This window comes from Mucor mucedo (assembly GCF_025094135.1).
Source record: "Mucor mucedo strain NRRL 3635 chromosome Unknown EV154scaffold_7, whole genome shotgun sequence".
Lineage (NCBI taxonomy): Eukaryota > Fungi > Mucoromycota > Mucoromycetes > Mucorales > Mucoraceae > Mucor > Mucor mucedo.
The window spans coordinates 250,231-270,361 of NW_026252291.1; the positions used below are offsets into that span (position 1 = coordinate 250,231).

Sequence of the window (20,131 nt, forward strand, 5' to 3'; positions counted from 1 at the left end):
TACAACAATCAGTACTAAACGTCTAAAAGAACTTGAGCAATATTTAAAGAAGTGGGTTATCGAGAACAGCTTCGTTTTAGCTGTGGATAAGAGCAATAAAAATAAACGCCTTGGCCTTCGCTGTAAATTCGGAAGAGTTCCACAAAAGCCTTCCTCTATAAAGCAATCCCCTTGGAATCAAATGAGCCTAAAAATGGTACTTTACTGATCCAACTTCACGCTTAAAAAATGAGTTACTACTTCTGGGACTGTTTACTGAGAATAAGATATAAAATCTGGCGTTTTCCCCTTTCAAATCGCCCGTTTTTATTTATTTATCTTTTCATTTATTTTTATCTAACAAAATGAGTAACAGGGATTCCCATAACATGCGTGTTCTTGGGAAAGACCTGTTCGACAAAGTTTCCCAAAGTAACATTCTTCTAATTGGTGCCGGTGGCATTGGTTGTGAGTTACTCAAGGACTTGGTAATGACAGGGTTTAAAAATATCAAAGTTGTAAGTTTGATTCAAATTCTAATTCAAAAAAAAAGGAACGCGACATATTAAGCATGTTTATACTAGATTGACTTGGATACGATTGATATTTCCAACTTAAACCGACAATTCTTATTTCAAAGGAAACATGTGAAACAAGCAAAAGCTCACGTAAGTTTACAAATTATATCCACCCCACACAAAATGTCTTTAATACTATTTTTTTTTTTCAACTTGTCTTAGGTTGCCAAAGAATCTGCACACAAATTTAATCCGACAACAAATATCGAATCCCTCCAAGCCAACATCAAAGAAACTCAGTTTAGTGTTCAATGGTTTAGTCAATTCACAATGGTCTTAAATGCTTTAGATAATTTGGGTAGGAAAAGAATGTGTGTTTAATATGCGATTAGAGTTTTTTTTTGACATGTTTATAATAGAGGCTCGTCGACACGTCAATGCTATGTGCTTAGCCGCTGATATACCTCTTGTTGAATCTGGAACAGAAGGGTATTTTGGACAAACCTACATCATTAAGAAGGTTAATATGAAAGACAAGGGATATTATTTGGTTGGTATGCTAATTGTCGTTTATGTAGGGTGTAACAGAATGTTTTGACTGTCAAGAGAAGCCATCCAAAAAGACATATCCTGTATGTACTATTAGAAGTACGCCCAGTGAGCCTATCCATTGCATTGTTTGGGCAAAAAGTTTCCTGTTCAGGTAACAGAAGAAGAAAATACATGGTGATATAGTAGTTAACAACTGTCCAAAATAGTGAATTATTCGGCAATTCAGAAGACGAGGAAGCTCTTGAACCAGATAGCTCTTCTGAAATGGGTATGGACAAAGATTCGAAATAGAGTAGTTCTAACACTGACAAACATTCACAGCTACAGAAATTGCTGCTTTAAAAAGAGAAACTGAGGAATTAAAAGCTATAAAGGAGGCAGCTGGATCACCCGACTATACCAAAAAAATCTTTACCAAAGTATTCGAAAGTGATATTGAAAGACTGCTGTCGATGGAATCCATGTGGGAGAAGCGTAAAAAACCAACTGCCTTGAACTACGATGCATTGGATCAGATGGATCTCTCAGATGTGGCCAAGGGAAATCGTGATGCTAGAAAAGTGTGGGATTTAAAGGAAAACTTTGACATGTTTAAAGAAAGTGCTACAAAATTAGCAGCACGATTATTGAAGGAAAAGGAAGCTCAGAGTGATGCTATTTTAACTTTCGATAAAGACGATGCTGATGCTATGGACTTTGTCACTGCAGCCTCTAACCTGAGAGCTTATGTGTTCGATATTGGAAAGAAAAGCTTGTTTGACGTCAAATGTAAGATTGATACTTTTTCCTTCTGATGAATACTAACCTTTAAAAACCTTTTAGCCATAGCAGGTAATATTATTCCAGCTATTGCTACCACGAATGCTATTATTGCAGGCTTGGTAATCTTGAAAGCACTTGGTATCTTGCGGGGTGAATTGAAAGAAAACTCAAGGGTAAGATAGCATCAATAAAGAAAGCATCAGTTGATGATTCTGACATTTTTATTTATTTATTTATGGCAGGTTCATCTCCATACTGGATCTCGTCTTCTTTCAGATCCTAATAACGGTCCTAATCCTAATTGCAATGTCTGTAAATCAAGAAGAGGAACTGTTAACGTGGACTTCGAAAAGGCTACCTTAAATCATTTGATAGAAAAGGTCATATTACTTTCAATCGAAGAAGGTGGAGCAGGCATGGATAGAGATGATATTGGTATCTTGGACGGAAACAGGTAAGTTATCCATTAAATGTATCTGCAATCTAACTATATTAACACGCTCTGATAGAATGATTTATGATGTCGACTTCCAGGATATGGCTGATACACCATTGTCCAATGTAGGATTAAAAGCTGGTACCATTTTACGTATCACAAACGATGATGGAGACGAAATTGATTTAAATTTGGATGCAATGTAAGGATATGAACTTTGCAATAACTAGAATCCTCTAGATTAAAGATATAAAAATATGTAGAGATCCCGCTCATCACGAAGATACAGTTATACTGGTTAGACCTATTAGTAAGCCTGTTTCTAGAGTGCCTATGAAGCGTAAACTGGAAGAAGAAGAGGAAGAAAATAACGAAGCGAACAAGAAAACAAAAACTATTCACACTGTAGTGGATGATGTAATCCATTTGGACGAAGATGAAGATGATGATGATATATTATTGTTGGATTAATGTGAGTCTAAATATTCACACGATTTTAAATCTGCTTGATCCTGTTTATTATTGTTTTAAAAAGGATTCCAATAAATTTTTGAAAAAAATTCCTCTTTTTCACTTTTTATAATGCAAATGCAACACATTGACTCTCAAAAACGTGATAGGACAGTATATGTCAACGATCCAACAGACCAAATGGAAGAGCACTTAAAATACAAAGTTGTGAACAGAAATAAATCCAAAATAAACGATTTTCAATGCCAAGTTTATTTTAGAGATCAAATTTTTGACTTTCAGCTTTCCAATGTATTTAGCACCGCTTCCTTTGCCGTCCTGTTCTTTTGTCCTTACGACTTGTAAAGTATTTGCTATATATTTTTTTTTTTTTTTTTTTTTTTTTTTTTTTTGCCTGAAGTAGTATATCATTAACATTTGATATTTGGTTTTTAGTTCGGAACAATCCAGAATCGATTTAACTCAGATTGAGTACATTATGACAAATTCCTGATATATGCATGATAAATTAACAGCATTTTTTATCTTCTTGTTGTCATTAGGGAAAACTACTCAAAATTTATTGAACGTAGTGCAATCCCAATCGTAATCACACACGATAGAGCACACGTTCATTGGGCGTACGCTTCACCAGACAAGACTACAGAAAGCTTAAAATTTAAACCATCATTTATACTTGGTAAACAAAACAATCATGCATGTTTTTTTTTCTTGCGTTTTAACTTTAATCTATTTAAGCTTCGGACAGTGTTGATAAACTTATTTCCACGTCATACAAAGCTATTGACATGCAGAACCTTGAGATGATTCGTTCTGTAGTAGTCATCGACAGTGATCTGAACATTGTTTTTACTTGCCACGTTCCACCAATTAAATTTTTCCCAATTCAACCCATCTTGAACTGCTTTCAATAAAAAACAAATAACTATGTGAACCAAAAAGAGCAAGAGTTTTTATTAATTTTTTTTTTAAAGGAAAAAATGGGAATAATGTGAAAAAGAAATAATAAAAAAAAGGAGAATAATAATAATTTATAGTATCAATAATAGTCAGCGAGAAGGATGATATTTACTCGACAAGCTTCCAGTTATAACCCTTGAAGGCATTTTCAGCTTTGGCATCATCAATCCAGAAGGAGTCAGCTTCGTTCTCGACAAGTTGAACAACTACGGCATTCTCAGAAATTTCAGAAATTTCAGAATTTTCAGCTACAGCGGAAACGGGGACAGCAGACATTTGGAATACAAAAGAAGGAGCAACTGAAGCAGAGGCAGCACTTGCTTGCTCAACACTTGCTGAAGCAACATCAACAGATGCTGAAGCTTCATCTGCAACTTCTCTCTTCATGTTACGGTTTAATTCAGCTAATCTGGCAACCACCGAGGCAGAGGCTTCAGAAGGACGAGCACCTGGGGCAGATGCAGATGCACTGACAGATGCAACGTTAGCTTGATGAGGATGGCTATGGTGATGATCAGAATGTTCAGCGTGTTCAGCGTGTTCAGCAGATGCTTTTTCTCCTTCTTCAGACCAAGGAGCATGCTTATGTGCACGTTTGTACATAGCAACAGGCTCAACAACACTAGCTGAGGCTGAAGCTGAGGCAACAGCAGAAACGGGGGCTGAGGCTGATGCTGAGGCGAGGTTAGAGGAAGCAGCGGCAACAGGGGCAGAAGCGTGAGCGTGGGCGTGTTCAGAAGCAGCAGCGGGTGCGGATGCTTTGATAGAGGCGTTACTAGAGGCAGCAGCAGCGGGGGCTGAAGCATGTCCAGAGGCAGCAGCAGCTGAGGCTGGGGCAGAGGCGGAGGCATGGGCGTGAGCGGAGGCATGAGCTGAGGCAGCAGCAGCAGCAGGTGCAGCGTTTTCAGAGGCAGCAGCAGCAGCGGGGGCTGAAGCGTGGGCAGCAGCAGAACCATGGCGAGATTGTGACTTGGCATTGACTTGCTCGGCAGCACGATTACGTAACTTGGGTGCAATACTGGCGCTAGGTCTAGCCGACATGGCTGAAATTGAACCTTGAGCTTTGGCGATAGAAGCGAGAATTTGTTGCATATTACCGTCACGCTTAGCAGCTGAAGGAGCAATAGAAGCAGATGCACTGGCGGAGGCACCGTGGATTGCACTGGCGGAAGCACTAGGGGCATAAGAAGAGCTTTCTTCTTCAGCAAAGATCACCTTTCTCATGAAGGCAAAGAGACCACGCTTATCGAGTTCAGCAGCACCAGATACTGAAGCAGCTGAGGCAGATTGAGATGCTGAAACAGCATCATTTTGGGCCGAGACAGAGACTGAGGCAGCATGACTAGGGGCCGAGGCCGAGACTGAAGCAGCAGCGTGATTATTGGCATGTTCAGAGGCATGTGCAGAGGCATGTGCAGATCCATGCTCAGAGGCATAAACAGCTTGAGATAAGACAACAGTGGCGATAATAGCAAGAGAAAAACGCATAATGATTTAAGTATTATATAATAGGTTGATTGAAGAAAAAAAAAGAATAACCTGGCTAAAACGAGTTGTATTTATCTAATTTGATTATTGTTAAGAATTTGACAACAGTTTTGGCAACAACATAAAAATATCAGTTTTAACTACAACATTTATGCACGGACATATTGCAACGAGGGAACGTAAAATTTTTCTGAATTTAAAACATTCTTGTATATTCCAACATCTACCAAGTACAATTTTTTGATACTTCTATAATGTAAATACATGTAAAAAAATGATATATAGAACTTCGTATCCATTAGTATAAAAGGAAGCCAATTTTTCTCTCTGTTTTTTTCTTCTTTTCTTTCCTTGTTTTTTATTTCCTTTGTTTTATTGCATGTCTAAAGGTCAATAACCTTAATTGTTTGTAATTATTTTACATTTCTTGCTATTATGTGTCATTATAAACCTGAGACAATAAATTAAATATATTTATACATTCGATAAATGACTTACTAGATCGATTAAGGAACACATACCGATTGTTATCTTTTACACACAACACATACTGTTTCAAACTCCGTATAACCGCATTTTTAGCATTTCGTCACTTGTGTAAGTGCTTATATTTCCTTTTTCTTAGTTAGAAACCAAAAAAAAAAAAATGGCAAGTATTTCAATAAAGACCGAAGATGGACAACAATAAATAAAAAACGCGTACTAACTACACCATATAGTCAAACACACTTCGTCCATACCTCACAGCTGTTCGTGCAACTTTGACTGCTGCTCTTTGTTTGGATAATTTCTCTTCTCAAGTTGCTGAAAGACATAATACACCTGAAATCGAATCAGGGTAATACTATTCTTCCCGTACCAAAACTTTTTCGACTAATACTAATTACCATCTAATCTAGAAAGTCAAAGGAAGTATTGATGAACCCTTTGGTCATCAGTCGTAATGAAAATGAAAAAGTATTAGTTGAACCTTCTGTTAATTCCGTTCGTATCAGTATCAAGATTAAACAGGCAGACGACCTCGAACGTATTTTATGCCACAAGTTTTCTCGTTTCTTAATGTTGAGAGCAGAAAGCTTCATTATTTTACGTAGAAAGCCCATTGATGTAAATTTGTGCTCAAAGAAAAAACAGGCCCAACAGATTGCTAACAACTCTTTCTATAGGGCTATGATATCTCCTTCTTGATTACCAACAACCATACCGAACAAATGTATAAGCACAAGCTGGTTGATTTCATTGTTCATTTCATGGAAGAGGTTGACAAGGAAATTTCGGAAATGAAGTTGAGTGTAAACACTCGTGCAAGAACTGTTGCCGAAAGTTATTTAGTCCAGGTAAATATTTAGATGGAAGTGAAATGCTATAACATTCTCATGAATTTCTAAATTTTTCACAGTTTGCTTAAGCATTGCCCTGTTCATTACATTTTGGGAAACGTTGGCAAAATAAATTCGAAAATGGAAGCATTCTTTTTTTTTAATATGGGCTTTTTGGGTTGCAAAATGGTTATTGGTTGTTGAATACATACATAGAGAATGTCGAGGCAGCTGCTTAGGTAATGGGTACATTATATCCAAAGATTTTTTAACCGGGGCCAGTATGTGCATATGTATCTAGAAAGCAATTCATGACAGGCGCTCTCCGCGGTTTCATGTAGAATAGTCATGTATAAACAACAAGCAGTTCTATTTATGAACACACCAGGACAATCCAGCAAATGAGTCTCTAATGCCTTAAAATTTTACTTATGAGCCGTGAAATAAATTCTGGTTTTCGGTTATGCTTGATATCCGAATGCACAAAATAGCCAATCTCATGTTTTTAAAAATGAGACATCTCTGCCCTGGAAACAAAAACGGGGCGTTGGAGCTGTACGCGACTATTTAAAGCTAGCCAATCTTTAAATTTTGAAACGCGATCTTCTATACAAAAACAATTCCTTGTCTCTCAAAAAAATAACCGGCAATTTTGAGTGTAACTATATAAACATATAAAACATGCAGTTTATCGTCCGTACATCTTGTAACTGTTTATATATACCTATCAATGACATGGTACGACCACAAATACACTAACATTGAAATTTCGTCACTTTTTACCTCGTACAATATTAATAAATCTGCTAGCGAATAAACCGTAATACTGATAAAACATAAAGTTCATGCGATTGAATTCTATTGGCTCCAATCACAATCTGATGCTGTTTGTTATGCATTCTCTTTTTTAAGTTCTTTGGGAAAATTGTATTCGTATTCCGGATTAGTTAAGCAGGAAATAGAATAATTTTTTAGTATATTTTGTTCAATGTTACATGTTTAGCCGCACATCTTTGTTTTTTTTAATGATGTTCCACTAAACTAATCCTGTGATAGATATAGTATAGGGAACCTACCCATTGAATCCTTGTAATACGGTTGATGTGCGCAGCATGAGTAGAGTCAGGCCTATTGAATTTGGCACCTTTTTAAAAATAATCGGCCTAACGTCAAAAATAAATGTAGCCCATCATATTCATTTTAAAAAACTGGTTAATAGTGTTAATGGTGTGATGTATAAAACAATTAATGTAAATATGGAAATCCTTACTACGCCGAAAAAAGTTAATAGCCTACACCTATAAAATATCAAAGATGCTTGCATGGATGTATACATTCTGTTGATTCAAAAATCATGAAATAAATATAAAATCTGTTTTAAGCTTCATACTGAAGATTCATTTTGACCTGAAATCGATCATTTTTCTGAGTGATTTATTTTCAAGCAGTTAGGCTAATTAGTTTCAAACATTTGACCTCACTCAAATGTTTAAGATCACTCAAAAAGTGTGCGACGTTTTCAAAATCTAGTAAATTGAGAGTGGGAACAATGTATCTAACTGACAATAATTTTTTAAAAAAGTGCCAAATTCAATAAGCTTGACTGTATGTTCAATACATGCAATCTGGAATCTTGCAGGATAATAAAAGAATTTCATAGAACAGAGGTGGAATTCGATTTCAATCTTACGTAATTATAATAGAGACAACATACAAGAATGGATTTAAAAATAAAGGTGTGCCCCACGTTTTTTTGTTCGGTAATCATTGAGAGCACAATTTAAAATGATAATTTATAAGCCTGCCTTGAATACTGAACGAACGATTACATCATTTTGTAGTAGATCAGCGGTAAGACAAAATATAAAAAATGGGGTGACAGTTCTGTCCAATGCTAAAGTATAATGCACACTTTTTCGTGTTTTTATATATATATATAAATCTATTAAATCAGCCATATTTTTTTGTTCGTATTTCTGAAGACTTTAATTTTGTGTGCAATTTGTATGAACACTGAATCGTCCGTATATATAAGGACGTACCCGGAAATGGAATGCCCTTTCAATTAGTCTAAGAAGCATCTTATTGTTATATTATGAATAATGCTAAATGTTTGCTTTCCAACCAAATATATACCTTTGACTGAAGGTTTCTTGTCAACCTTCAGTTTTAGCCTATTTTTTCAACTGATTTTCTTGCTTTTTACAAAATCAGTTTACATTAATGTATATGTCGAGCATTCAACTCCTGCTTGTAGACGCAAATTCCAATGATCCCGCGCGTACATGCAAAAACTTTCCCTTGCTCAATCTCCTGATTGGTTTTCCATGTCTCCGGGTGATTCTGGCAATATTTTTCACATATATAAAGATATATAATGAAAACCAATCAAATCACATACCCCCATTGTTTAAAAGAAAGAAGCTTACATGTATGCAAACTATGATTAAAAGTCAATGATTCAAGTTTGAAATATTAAAGTCATGCATATTTTTTAAAATTTTAAAGTCATTTGTTTAAGGTGGTTTATTTATTTGAAAGCATTTTAATGCTCTCCTGCTTTATGATCTGGTGAAGAGAATATAACAGAAGTTTCTATTACTTTGTTATTGTTATTGTTTTTTAGATACCATGTTGCAAAAAATATACTTGCTACAATAGGACAACATCTATACTTCTCATTCTTACAATCAAAACAATTACTTCATTTAAAGGATCTATTGTTTTAGATTTCAAATGTCCCATTAACGAAAAACACAATGTGTAATATCAATTAAAACGTAGGCGTTCTGTGCAAATGGATACAGCTATATGTTTATTTGTATATGTATATATTTGCGATACATACCTATAAATGGTACCTACGCACAAACTGCCCTACAGAGTAACAAAGTAAACGTTACCGATTTTTTTCTTGTTCTGGGCTGGCATTTTAAATACAAATGCATTTAATATATATGTTCATGGATTTCTATAACCAATTAAAAAATTAGCATGCTGCATTTTATCTATTTCTATTACCTTGTGTCAGGTCTATATTTGTACGTTTGTGTAGTATCCATGACAAAACACGAGTTACATTTTTGCGTCAGTTAAAAAAAACCCGTATTTATATACATTAAACACATACTAGGAATCAAATGATGCATCTGACCAGATGAGCAGGAAGACAACCCCTGTAAAATATATATGATCTCAAACAAGATATTTACTTGTTGTATCCCCCTCAGCCTCTACTTGGTAATCCTGACCACAGCCTGTAATACGTTAGTGTAACTGGACATGTAAAAATGTGATGTGCATACTATCATGTTATCCCATCTTCATGCATACAATAAAACGCTAAAGGATCCAACTCCAATTTAAAATTACTTATTTATTACATGTATAATAAACTGACGTAATAATAGCTTGAGTATGTCATTTGTCTTTTCTGTTTAATACCGATGCCTGTATGGATTACACAAGAAAAACTATATCTTTTATTTTTTTTTGTAGACTATTTCTAGATAAATCAGATCGATTTAAACTCAGTATGTATAATGGGCACAATAAAGAAATTGATAATTTGTTTTAAGGTTAAGAAAAAAAGCGCTTTTGCCTCTTATTAGATTTATATGCGGGGTATAGTACTACCGTTTTTTCGGTATAAGAAAGGCGGGAACCTGAAGGTCATGTGTACGGTAGAAAGTTTACTGACCGGAACAAGTTATAATGATTGGTTTGGAGTAAAAAATGTGGGGTTGAGATGTTCTTAATTTAGCCCTAATGCTGCGTTTTAGCAGTACTTTTTGTACGACATACTTTTTTTTTTTTTTTAAAAAACCCTATTCTTGCCCTAATTTTTTCTTTTTTGTTTTTTTTTCTTTTTTTTCTTATACTTTTCCATAATATAAATATTTGCTGGCACGAATATGTTTACTACTGATTCCAGAAAAAGAAAGCAACAAGATGACAATAAACTCCTTAGTTCATCTTTGCCCAATACATCTTCGTGGTCAGACTTTATCTACTCATCACCGTCGTCTCCCTCTGTCGAAAATGATAATCATTTTAATTTCGATTCCTTTTTTGAACAACACCAGTTACATATAGATACCAATAATCTTTCTGGATCAAATTCTCGCCGCCATTCAGTTGCCGTCGGAGAAATGGATTACCATTCTTTTGATTTCTCAAAGCAAGAAATGAATGTGTTGCCAGCTAGTGATAATGGGCCTTGGGATGACCTTCACCATCTTTTGAATTCCACTACCAATCACCATGTTGACAGGCCTATTCACAAACGTACTCAGTCTTTGAGGGAAGATGATCCTAATTTTGCTACCCTTTTATCACCCACTGCCTCTGTCTCTTCACCTACTTTCTTTTCCACAAGTTTTCTCGATGCACTGGTTGCCGAAAACGGTGTTGGAAGGGATTTCCATAGAGAAAATAGTTCAAATGGCGACGCTGCCACCATGATATCCGATATCTCATTTATGGATTCAACTACAACTGAATTATTGTCACAGTCTGGAGATTTCCTTAAGTTGGCAACGAATGAATTTAACAGCACTATTACACCTTCATCTATCACCAATGAAATCAACAACATGGCAGATTGGTTACTCGAACAACAGGAAGCAAAGAAAATGCACTCTCAGGCCCAAAAAAGACAAAGATGTAGTATCAATTCTTTATCTCCTGTATCTCCATCAAATACTATGGGATCATCCTTATCTTCTTTATCACCTTCTCCTCCTATCACTCCAATGCAGCCGGCCTCTTTGGGATTTGAGCCTATTCCTTTCCATCAACCTCAGCCTCAAGGTCAGCAACCTCAGCAAATGAACGATGATTGGGAGATGAATAACCAATTATCCAGCTTGATAAATAATAACAAAAGCGGTATTATATCAGCCCGCATCTTGCAGGGAAAAAATACAGCATCTTCCTTGAAGCCTTTGATTCAAGAGTATCTTGTTCAACGGGATCTTCAAGAAAGATCATTACCCGTTACTGGTGAAAGAACCGTTATGGTTTTGACTAGTAGAGTTGCACAAAAGAGTTATGGAACCGAGAAAAGGTAAATTAGCATTCGAGCTCGTAGTTTCAAAAGCCAAAAAATTAATATGACGTTTTATTAGATTTTTGTGTCCCCCACCTACAACTATCTTAAAAGGTGCCAACTGGTGGACAAACACCACATCTTCGGACAAACCTAATTTACTAACCGAACCAAAGAAAACCAATTTATTTCAATCCCAGAGTAACGTTTTAAGCTCCCCTAAACTCACGATTCATATTTCTGGAGAAACCATCAATCAAACCGGAGTTCTCGAATGGCAAACGCCTTCCGGAACAATAATCGATACCTCTATCGCAGCCGTCAATAACTCTACAAATTCATCAATTTCCGGAAGAAGTGTATCTAAACAACTGTATATAAACGATGCTGACGAAAAAAGAAAACGTGTGGAGGTTTTAGCTAAAATTCAACTTGGAAATGGATTACAATTAGGCACCTTCCCTAGTAAAGGTATCAAAGTGATTAGTAAGCCAAGCAAAAAGAGGCAAAGTATCAAGAATATGGAATGTAAGTATCCATTTATTTTATCATTGTTCTATTATTTATTGTATTATATTTAGTATGTATACATCATGGTACAACTATTTCTTTGTTTAATCGTATTCGTTCACAAACTGTTTCAACAAAATATTTGGGCGTATCTAATGGGCAACCACCTTCATCACCAAACAATAAAAGCAACACAAGTGGTTCAAACAATGGTACCTGTTTTGTTGCAAGAACTGGATCCTGGGATCCTTTTGTTATTTGGGTTGTTGATACCTCTCGTTCACCTGACACGACCAGTATGCCTCGTCCTAACCAGCATCATCCCAACAATATCAATTTCCCTCCCCCACCTGCAATTGCATTACAAACACCTTCTTCAAGTCAGCAACCTGTAGCTATTCATTACAATCAGCCAGTTGTCCTTCAATGCGTTACAACCGGGCTTGTAAGTCCTGTTATGATCATCCGCAAAGTAGACAAAGGAAGTATGATTTTAGGCGGCAATCAGATTGAAGATCTCTCTGGCAAAACAGGGGGTGAATGCGGCGATGAGACGCTGGGTGACCCTGTTTCTCAGTTACATAAGATTGCATTTCAAATCGTTCAAGATCCAACCTTTTCGCATCATAACAAAGCTAGATATCAACAACAGCAACAGCAGCAGCAACAACAGCAACAGCAGCCACAGCAGCAGCAACCATCCGGTGGTAACCCTAATTATAAAGTTCCTCAATCATGCCATCCGGTCACATACTTGGCTTGTCTCAATGATGTTGTTGGTATGCATAAAACGACTTACAATCGTCATTTAGTCCCAGGTTGTCAACCATCAAAGTTGGAAACTTTACCTACTGGCGGCGCTTGGTCTGATTTAATGCAGGGAGTTGTTGAAAGCAAATTTACAGATAAACCTGCTAGTGTGCAACCTGAATCGCCTATACCAGCAACTGCAAAAGCACGCCGCCGTATGAGCTCCATTAGCAGCACAGAGACTAAAGGACGTCGGGGCAGTTTAGCAGATCGTCGTGGTAGTTCAATCTCTGACTCATCTGGATTGGAAGGTGCATGCTGGACAGAAGATGTTTCAGATGCAGCAGTTTGGACAATTGTTGGCACAGATTGTGCTAGTTATACCTTTTGGACACCTTCGGATGCACCAGATAAAAGCTGTTTCAACATGCCATTTGACCAACAGGCTACAACCACATTATCTACCACATCTGCACCAATTACACCATTCCCTCTTGTTCATGAAACATCTAGCAAAAAAACAGACGCATTGCATTTGACATTGGCAGGCGAAAATCTAACGCGCGATCTTAATATTTGGTTTGGTGATATTAAATCACCCCAAACAGAATATAAATCAAGAGACTCGATAACCTGTATAATTCCTGACCTTCAAGAACTTTTAAATAGCCCTACTTTATTACTGGAAGATGATGGTTTAAAGAAAAAAATACCCTTGTTACTGGTTCGTGGCGACGGTGTTGTTTATAGAACGGACCAATTTTACAACTTTTAAGTCAATTATGTACCATGTATTTTTATGTAATCTCCTCCCCCCGCCCTCCCTCCCTTTTTTTGTATCTTTTATGTTTATGTACTACTGCTATTTTTTCTCTTTTTTTTTTTTTTTTTTTTTTTTTTTTTTGCTTTCTTGTAATAAATAACTCGGATCGTCATTTTATAAAATAAAATATTAATTGTGGGGTAATTCCATACCTCGCTCTTTTTTACTCTGCCACGTTGTCAAGGCGGTTAGAATATTCTAAATATAGCTTAGCATAACTTTGAAATTAAGGTTTATGTCCAACAATACACTTACACACAAACAGATAATAAGCCGCGGTTTTAAGTAGACCCCGTTAAAAGATATGTGTAACCAGCGCTACGGTCATTCGCTATTATTGGTTCTTGTGCGTATATAGAAATAAATATTTACAAAGCTTTTTTTTGCCCGCTGTGTCAGGCCAAGCTTGATCGAAAATTGAAACATAAATTGGTCCGAAATAGGTCTAGCCAAACAGTAGCTCAGCTTCGAAGTCTTTGAGGTCTTTGAGGTCTTTGAGGTCTTATAGAAATGGAATTTCTGCATTATCGTTTAATAGTGTTGCTTGAGATTATATTGTAGAAGAACAATTGCTGTCGGAAAACAGAGATCCGTAAAGCAGTTACCAGAACTTTACAAAATCGCCCCATTTTTCATCATTAGAGTTTCTTTTTGACACCTTGCAACACGAACCAAAATAGATAACGAATTAATATATATGGTTCCTAATCCAATGGACTATGCTTACAAAGCAAGCTGTAGATATTATCTTTTAACTGTTCTTCAATGCACTCAATGAAGCCCCTTGTATCAGTATGTATGGGTATCATTATGAGTAGCGATTAGAATCCCAATCGTATACTCCCCAAAGTAGTATGTACCTCAATCTTGTTGCGTTATGGGTAAAATAACCTCCTAAGCTCTGGCCAAGATTTAGTTTTAAGAAGATTTAGGCTCAATAAAATACGGATGATTTTAAAGGCACGTTGTTTTCTTTTAATGAATTATGTTTACCCCCTTGAGCTGAATCTCAACAGCACCGTTGCAAGCAATGGTGCTATATTTGCAAAGCTTCCAATACTGTTATTTGGCGTTCTTAAATAAAAGCAAGTGTATGTCAACCAGTACATTACAAATGAGTGCTATCATATTTCATGATTGTTTATGCAGATTATTATCCAGACAAGCTATGCATTGAATTATTTTGATTATTAATAGGCTAGAATGCCTGTACAACATCTAACTAATGCATTCGCTTTTCAGGTAGTAGGCTTCTTTTAATACCCCTATATTTGTAACAATCATCATCGAAAATCTTCTACAAATCAACTTAAATTAAATCTGAAGCTAAGGATGCGCTTATCAGCTTGATCCTAATTGATGAAATGAACTATCTAATTCTGAAACCTTATTTAATCTTATCAAGAATTTTTTTTTTTTTTTTTTTTTTTGCTTGATTATGCTACATGTTAAACCTTTGTGTGGCACTGACTAGCAAATATAACTGGATATCAGTACTCTATTATTCATAAATCTTACAGATACAATACCCGGGCTTGTGCATAAGCATATAGTTTGGCCAGTTTTTGAAACATAAGAGCATTTGTTGTCGGTATTCAATTTTTTCACTAAATGCGTAATACCAGCGTTCCAGCCCAACACTTGTTACTAGCTGTCGCCGTTGAATTTTTAAAGGGTACCGAATGTATCATATGCTGGTACACAATATACTAAGTGTAACAATACCAAGCAATAATAGAAGCTAAAAGAAAATAAAAAAGAACATAAATGTTTCATCTTAAAGTTTATACTTTATACAATCACGAACCAGTGTTATACTGGCTATTATTGAGGGAATGTGCCTTTGGAAATTGACCTGTTATAAATTCCCCTTAATGCAATGCTAACCACCTCGATCCATAGTTAGTGTAACATCACTAGTTGCGTAGATGTTTGCTAACCATTCGAGTCGGCGTAAGAATTTGTGCGCAGATAAATTAGTAATGCTGATAATGCATGTTTGCGAGGTTCTTCTGGTGTACAGAAACCCCAGTTATGGAAGTCCTTGATGTAGTAATTTCTGTCATAATTATACTAGCTGCTTTTGTTTTGGACGGATTTTAATCATTTCCAGCGTAATTGTATTTGCGCCACCTTACATCCAGACAAATTATATGCGTCTGTGTGTGTCATTATGAGCCCCCAGACTCAGAATACGTTGAAACAAATTCAACATTAGAGTTATAGGGAATTCCGTGCAAAAGTCGGTCTTCAAATCGACTGTATATGATTGGGCCGTATCTTCCAGTTTCAATAAAAAAGGAGTTTCACTTTCTTGGATCTCCTACAGTGACACCTTTAACGGATCCTCGTTAAAACGGGAAAATGGGCTTAAAAGACTGTATTTTATAGGAATTTTTCAAGGGTTCCGTACAGGGTCAAAAGTACCAAAAAAAAGTGGAGACTCCCGCCCACCTTTTGATTTTTACGGTGGCTGCTATGCTCAAACGAGTGTATGTGAAGTGTGGTTGAAATGAAAGGGGGAGGGGGTTCGTCTGAAACTTCTAATTATCGGTAACATGTAACGAAGTCCTGCCGTTAAACTAGATGAGTTTCAAAGCTGTCTACCATAATGCAGTTCTCTGGAATACCATATATTTAATTTTTACCCAAATATCACTCAAATGCTATGTTTGTGCGTACTCTATTCTGACTTTGTTCGATTATTTTATGGACCTACTGAGAGACTATAACAATCCCAGTTATTACATGCAAGCATTAATTTCTTGTACTTGTTTCTATTTGTAAATGACAATTAAAATAGATGTTGTACCCGTTACTGTTTGGAATTTTTTATGTGAGCAATCAATCGGATTATTTGACATAAGGCATCAGGCTGGTTTGGACACTGCAATTTGATTGTATGTGCAAATTTGAAAAAATTAAAAATCGTTGCAAAAAAAGCGGAAGTAAGTAAATTACGACTAAATCTTAAAAAAAAATGAGCGGGAATTATTTACTAGAACGTCTGCCAACAGACTTTCAATGTTTGCCAATGTGCCTGTTCCAATTTTTTTTTTTAGGCAGAAGTATTTTTGTATCACACTGAACGACTTGGCCAGCATCAAATATGTATCTCGTGTATCGCTAAAATGGATTGTCTTCAAAGATTATTTCGTTTTACTGCTGATTATGTATTTTTAGATGCCACGTTATGAAAAGGGCCTGTCTTAATAATGCTCTGAAACGAGGTGCTTTTTAATTGCAGAATCTAATTCTGGAAACCCTTTCATGGCAGATTATATTAAAAGAACTATAGATACTGGCTGGTAATTTGAATGTCTTAAAAGATCCATTTTACTAAAGCGAATTAGGCGGTGTTTGCACCAACAAAATAAGTTGATTATATTACACGTTGTAATTTCTCTGTCATCCTATACTATTTTTGAAAAAAAAGTTAACCTTTTTATGTTTTGTGGCATATCACTTTTATAATTATTTTGATGATAAACGGCCTGCATTTCCAAATGATAGTATTCAAAACAAACATTCTGTCATGACATGACGGTTTAATTAATTTACAAACGGCTGATAGTGTAATTCAGAATGACTTTATATCCACGTTGCTGGAGTGGCACAAGATTCCGGTAGTCAGAAAAATCCACATGCATTATTATTAAAATAAGCAGTGTATTTTGACCTGTTTATTAAATTCTCTGAACAGGCAGTAAAATCTACTAGACCCTTTTTAAGCGTGCCAGGAACGAATCTAATTATAATCTATTGTAATGGTACATGAAATTAGTAAAATAGTTTATAATCTTTAAATTTTCTATATTTCATCATATTTGTGCTATTAGCTTTCTCCCCATAGGGCCAGTGTTGTTATAAATAAAGTGTAAAAACGATTGAACATCCAAATCGTGCTCATAGTAAATTCTAGCAATTCAGGAACTCATCTTTTATAAATTCTTAATTTAGGTCAGGAATTGTATGTGGCTAATAAACAAGTACTCATACCAATGGGCGTATTGCTTTGTGTGATAAATAATTACCACAGTTCTTGTGTATATAAGAGCCGTTCTGCATAGATAGGAGAGTGTGCGTAATGGAAACGATAGAGTTTTCGCGTAACGTAAATATAAAAAGCCACGTTGACACCGATATCGATGTATGCAAGAGAATGTGTTTGGCAGTAACAACGATAATACAGGTTTTAAAGGAGACAAAGAATGCACGGTAGAGCAATTGATTAAAGAGATCTACATACACCTCTGTATACCTTACATAATAATGAATGAAACTTGTATCAGATATTCATTTGATTACACATATACACACTCCTAACAATTTATTTAAAGGAGTTGTCTTTTTTAAAGACACATTCTTCTTTTGAATCAAAACGCACTACCACCTCGTCTTTGCAATCCAAATAAAGAAATTCTTGTGTTCCCTCATTTCTTTTTAGTTTTTCACAATTTATATTTTTTTTTCCTCTTCTCTTTTCCTTCTATTTGAACATTGTATGAAAACTGTGTAAACCAGATTCCATTTTTTGTTTTGAAATCAGAAAAGAGTAGAAAAAATGGATTCCAAAAAGTTTTCACCCCATCTCAATAGCAATACTGAATCTCAACCTCAACATGTAGAACAAATTCCGAACAGATCTACTTCAAATCGTCTTGTCTCTTCACATCTTATACCACCTGTTACAACAAACAGAACACATAACGATACCTCCACAGACGAATTAAACAAAAACATTAGTTCAGATTATCAAGATATACAAATCCGTACCTTAACGAAATGGATAAATGTTCAATTAAGCCAAGTAGACGAGCATATCGATAGCATAGATAAAGATTTAAAAAATGGCAAGAAGCTTCTGAAGCTGTTATCTGTTGTTTCAAAGAATACTTCTGCTTTGAAACCAGAGAGGGGTAATATGCGAATTCATGAACTTTCAAATGTAGCACTAGCATTGAAATTCCTACAAGATGAATGGGGTGCCGATAGTTTACCTGCTATTGGAAGTGAGGCAATTGTAAATGGCGATGTAAAAAGCACTTTGGCAATAACTTTCTTCATCATGTTAAAGTACCAAATACATCCAATTTTACTGGATAATCCAGAATTTAATACAAAGAAATCCAAGCAAGATAATGTAAATGCCCTTTATTTTTGCTGTACATATTTTTTTATTTTTATTTTTTACTAAATCTCTACCAACAGCTCCAAGTACCACCTCCGTCTCCTTTACCCAGTGTCAGCGCGTCTCGTGGTGGTGGAAAACCAATGGCGGAAGCAAAGTTAGCTCTACTCTATTGGGTTCGAACACAACTAGAAGATTATGTTAGCAATCATATTATTACAACGATACAAGATTTTTCCAGGTCATGGCGTTCAGGCTTAGCGTTTTGTTTGTTAATACATCGACATGATCCAGATTTAATTCCAGCTCTGTTTACTGACCATATACAACATGCATCAGAAAAGGAAACATGGAATACTCTCTTGACTTTAGCATTTGAAATTGCGGATGAACAGTTAAATATACCAAAGTATTTAGAGCCTGCTGATTTAATCAATGTGGACTATCCGCATGAGCCTTCCGTTATGATGTACGTTAGTGAAATGTATAAAGTCATGTCTCAACAACAACAAAAACAGCAAAGCGATAGTTCAACGTTGCAAAAGAGGTTACAAGATATTGCATTGGTGTCCCCTCTAGTTGAACAAAGCATTGTTGTACCAGATAAAACGGATAAGCACCAAGACATTACACACCAAGACATTACACCACCTGATTCAACTACAACACCTGATGATGAAGAAGAGGAGGAGGATGAAGAACTACCAAGTACACCTCAGCCGGAATTGTTGTTTGATGATCATGATGATGTGTACCAACAATTAGATATCTTGTCATCATTATTAACAACCCAAAACGAAGAAAAAGAAATTGGGCAGCAACTACAGGATACGCAGCAATCAAGATTGTTACTTGATCATGCACAAAAAGTCATCAATAAGTTAGATCCATCCTCAGAAGAGAAGCAAATTCTGACCAATCGTTATAACCAGTTACGATCCGAATGGGAAACTTTATCAAAGCGTTTAAAAGTTACCCAGCACACATCCAATTATTTTAACGAGAGTGATACCTCTATGCTGATAAGGTCACAGTTGAAAGAGTGTAATATATCGATTCATCCGCTGGACGGAACGCTAGATATGGCTGCTGATTTTGAACGTTCTATTTCCCATGTATCAAAATTCATAGAAACCGAAGAGTTTCAAAATAATCAGGATCATCCCGTAGTATCCGAATTCAGATCAATTCAATTGGCCTGTCAATTGTTTAGACGTGGTGTCACTTTTGCTCAGATAGCTTCGGCTATTAATGACGAATTGGAGGTCGTTCAACAATTGATGTCGAATAGCGGAGTGAATAAAGCAGTCGTCACTGATGATTTAATTCAAAGTTTGGAACAACGTGTCCACGTAGTTAATGCCACAATCCAAGGCATCAGA

The 20,131-nt window shown here is 36.0% G+C and overlaps 7 protein-coding genes across 7 annotated transcripts; 6 read left to right on the forward strand and 1 right to left on the reverse strand.

The window, feature by feature from the left end:
- The first annotated feature begins 292 nt into the window (after positions 1-292).
- EV154DRAFT_598693 (ubiquitin-activating enzyme E1 3) lies at positions 293-2,812 on the forward strand. Its single transcript, XM_051607064.1, has 11 exons — positions 293-497; positions 564-647; positions 720-855; positions 917-1,017; positions 1,076-1,200; positions 1,256-1,317; positions 1,371-1,817; positions 1,872-1,984; positions 2,054-2,265; positions 2,321-2,449; positions 2,511-2,812. The coding sequence occupies exons 1-11, from the start codon at positions 345-347 to the stop codon at positions 2,716-2,718; spliced, it is 1,770 nt and encodes a 589-aa protein (XP_051462498.1). The 5' UTR covers positions 293-344; the 3' UTR covers positions 2,719-2,812.
- EV154DRAFT_493459 (uncharacterized protein) lies at positions 2,813-3,654 on the forward strand. The gene is made up of 4 exons (XM_051599805.1): positions 2,813-3,059; positions 3,154-3,189; positions 3,261-3,397; positions 3,457-3,654. Exons 1-4 carry the CDS (start codon positions 2,830-2,832, stop codon positions 3,630-3,632), a joined length of 579 nt encoding a protein of 192 aa, XP_051462499.1. The 5' UTR covers positions 2,813-2,829; the 3' UTR covers positions 3,633-3,654.
- Positions 3,655-3,786: 132 nt separating this feature from the next.
- Positions 3,787-5,166, reverse strand: EV154DRAFT_558769 (uncharacterized protein; the record flags this gene model as incomplete). Its single annotated transcript, XM_051605509.1, has 1 exon — positions 3,787-5,166. The coding sequence occupies one exon, from the start codon at positions 5,164-5,166 to the stop codon at positions 3,787-3,789; it is 1,380 nt and encodes a 459-aa protein (XP_051462500.1).
- A 274-nt stretch (positions 5,167-5,440) lies between these two features.
- Positions 5,441-6,515, forward strand: EV154DRAFT_535850 (uncharacterized protein; the record flags this gene model as incomplete). Its single annotated transcript, XM_051604095.1, has 4 exons — positions 5,441-5,467; positions 5,886-6,004; positions 6,066-6,273; positions 6,333-6,515. 4 exons carry the CDS (start codon positions 5,441-5,443, stop codon positions 6,513-6,515), a joined length of 537 nt encoding a protein of 178 aa, XP_051462501.1.
- A 4,871-nt stretch (positions 6,516-11,386) lies between these two features.
- Positions 11,387-13,669, forward strand: EV154DRAFT_493464 (uncharacterized protein). Its single transcript, XM_051599806.1, has 3 exons — positions 11,387-11,553; positions 11,615-12,063; positions 12,117-13,669. The coding sequence occupies exons 1-3, from the start codon at positions 11,504-11,506 to the stop codon at positions 13,568-13,570; spliced, it is 1,953 nt and encodes a 650-aa protein (XP_051462502.1). The 5' UTR covers positions 11,387-11,503; the 3' UTR covers positions 13,571-13,669.
- A 1,560-nt stretch (positions 13,670-15,229) lies between these two features.
- On the forward strand, positions 15,230-16,831 carry EV154DRAFT_476808 (uncharacterized protein; the record flags this gene model as incomplete). The annotated part of the gene is made up of 4 exons (XM_051598062.1): positions 15,230-15,315; positions 15,948-16,110; positions 16,486-16,566; positions 16,802-16,831. 4 exons carry the CDS (start codon positions 15,230-15,232, stop codon positions 16,829-16,831), a joined length of 360 nt encoding a protein of 119 aa, XP_051462503.1.
- A 1,507-nt stretch (positions 16,832-18,338) lies between these two features.
- Positions 18,339-18,653, forward strand: EV154DRAFT_403419 (calponin homology domain-containing protein; the record flags this gene model as incomplete). The annotated part of the gene is made up of 1 exon (XM_051595322.1): positions 18,339-18,653. A coding segment is annotated over one exon (315 nt), but the record flags the coding sequence as incomplete, so codon positions are not given.
- Positions 18,654-20,131: the final 1,478 nt, after the last annotated feature.

Excerpts from the sequence above, each read along its gene's own strand:
- EV154DRAFT_598693 (XM_051607064.1), top strand. The coding sequence starts at position 345 with ATGAGTAACAGGGATTCCCATAACATGCGTGTTCTTGGGAAAGACCTG. Across the intron at positions 648-719 it reads TGAAACAAGCAAAAGCTCAC|GTTGCCAAAGAATCTGCACA; the intron begins GTAAGTTTACAA and ends AACTTGTCTTAG. Across the intron at positions 1,018-1,075 it reads AAACCTACATCATTAAGAAG|GGTGTAACAGAATGTTTTGA; the intron begins GTTAATATGAAA and ends TCGTTTATGTAG.
- EV154DRAFT_493459 (XM_051599805.1), top strand. The coding sequence starts at position 2,830 with ATGCAAATGCAACACATTGACTCTCAAAAACGTGATAGGACAGTATAT. Across the intron at positions 3,060-3,153 it reads TTCTTTTGTCCTTACGACTT|TTCGGAACAATCCAGAATCG; the intron begins GTAAAGTATTTG and ends TTTGGTTTTTAG. Across the intron at positions 3,190-3,260 it reads ATCGATTTAACTCAGATTGA|GGAAAACTACTCAAAATTTA; the intron begins GTACATTATGAC and ends TGTTGTCATTAG.
- EV154DRAFT_493464 (XM_051599806.1), top strand. The coding sequence starts at position 11,504 with ATGGTTTTGACTAGTAGAGTTGCACAAAAGAGTTATGGAACCGAGAAA. Across the intron at positions 11,554-11,614 it reads AGTTATGGAACCGAGAAAAG|ATTTTTGTGTCCCCCACCTA; the intron begins GTAAATTAGCAT and ends ACGTTTTATTAG. Across the intron at positions 12,064-12,116 it reads AAGTATCAAGAATATGGAAT|TATGTATACATCATGGTACA; the intron begins GTAAGTATCCAT and ends TATTATATTTAG.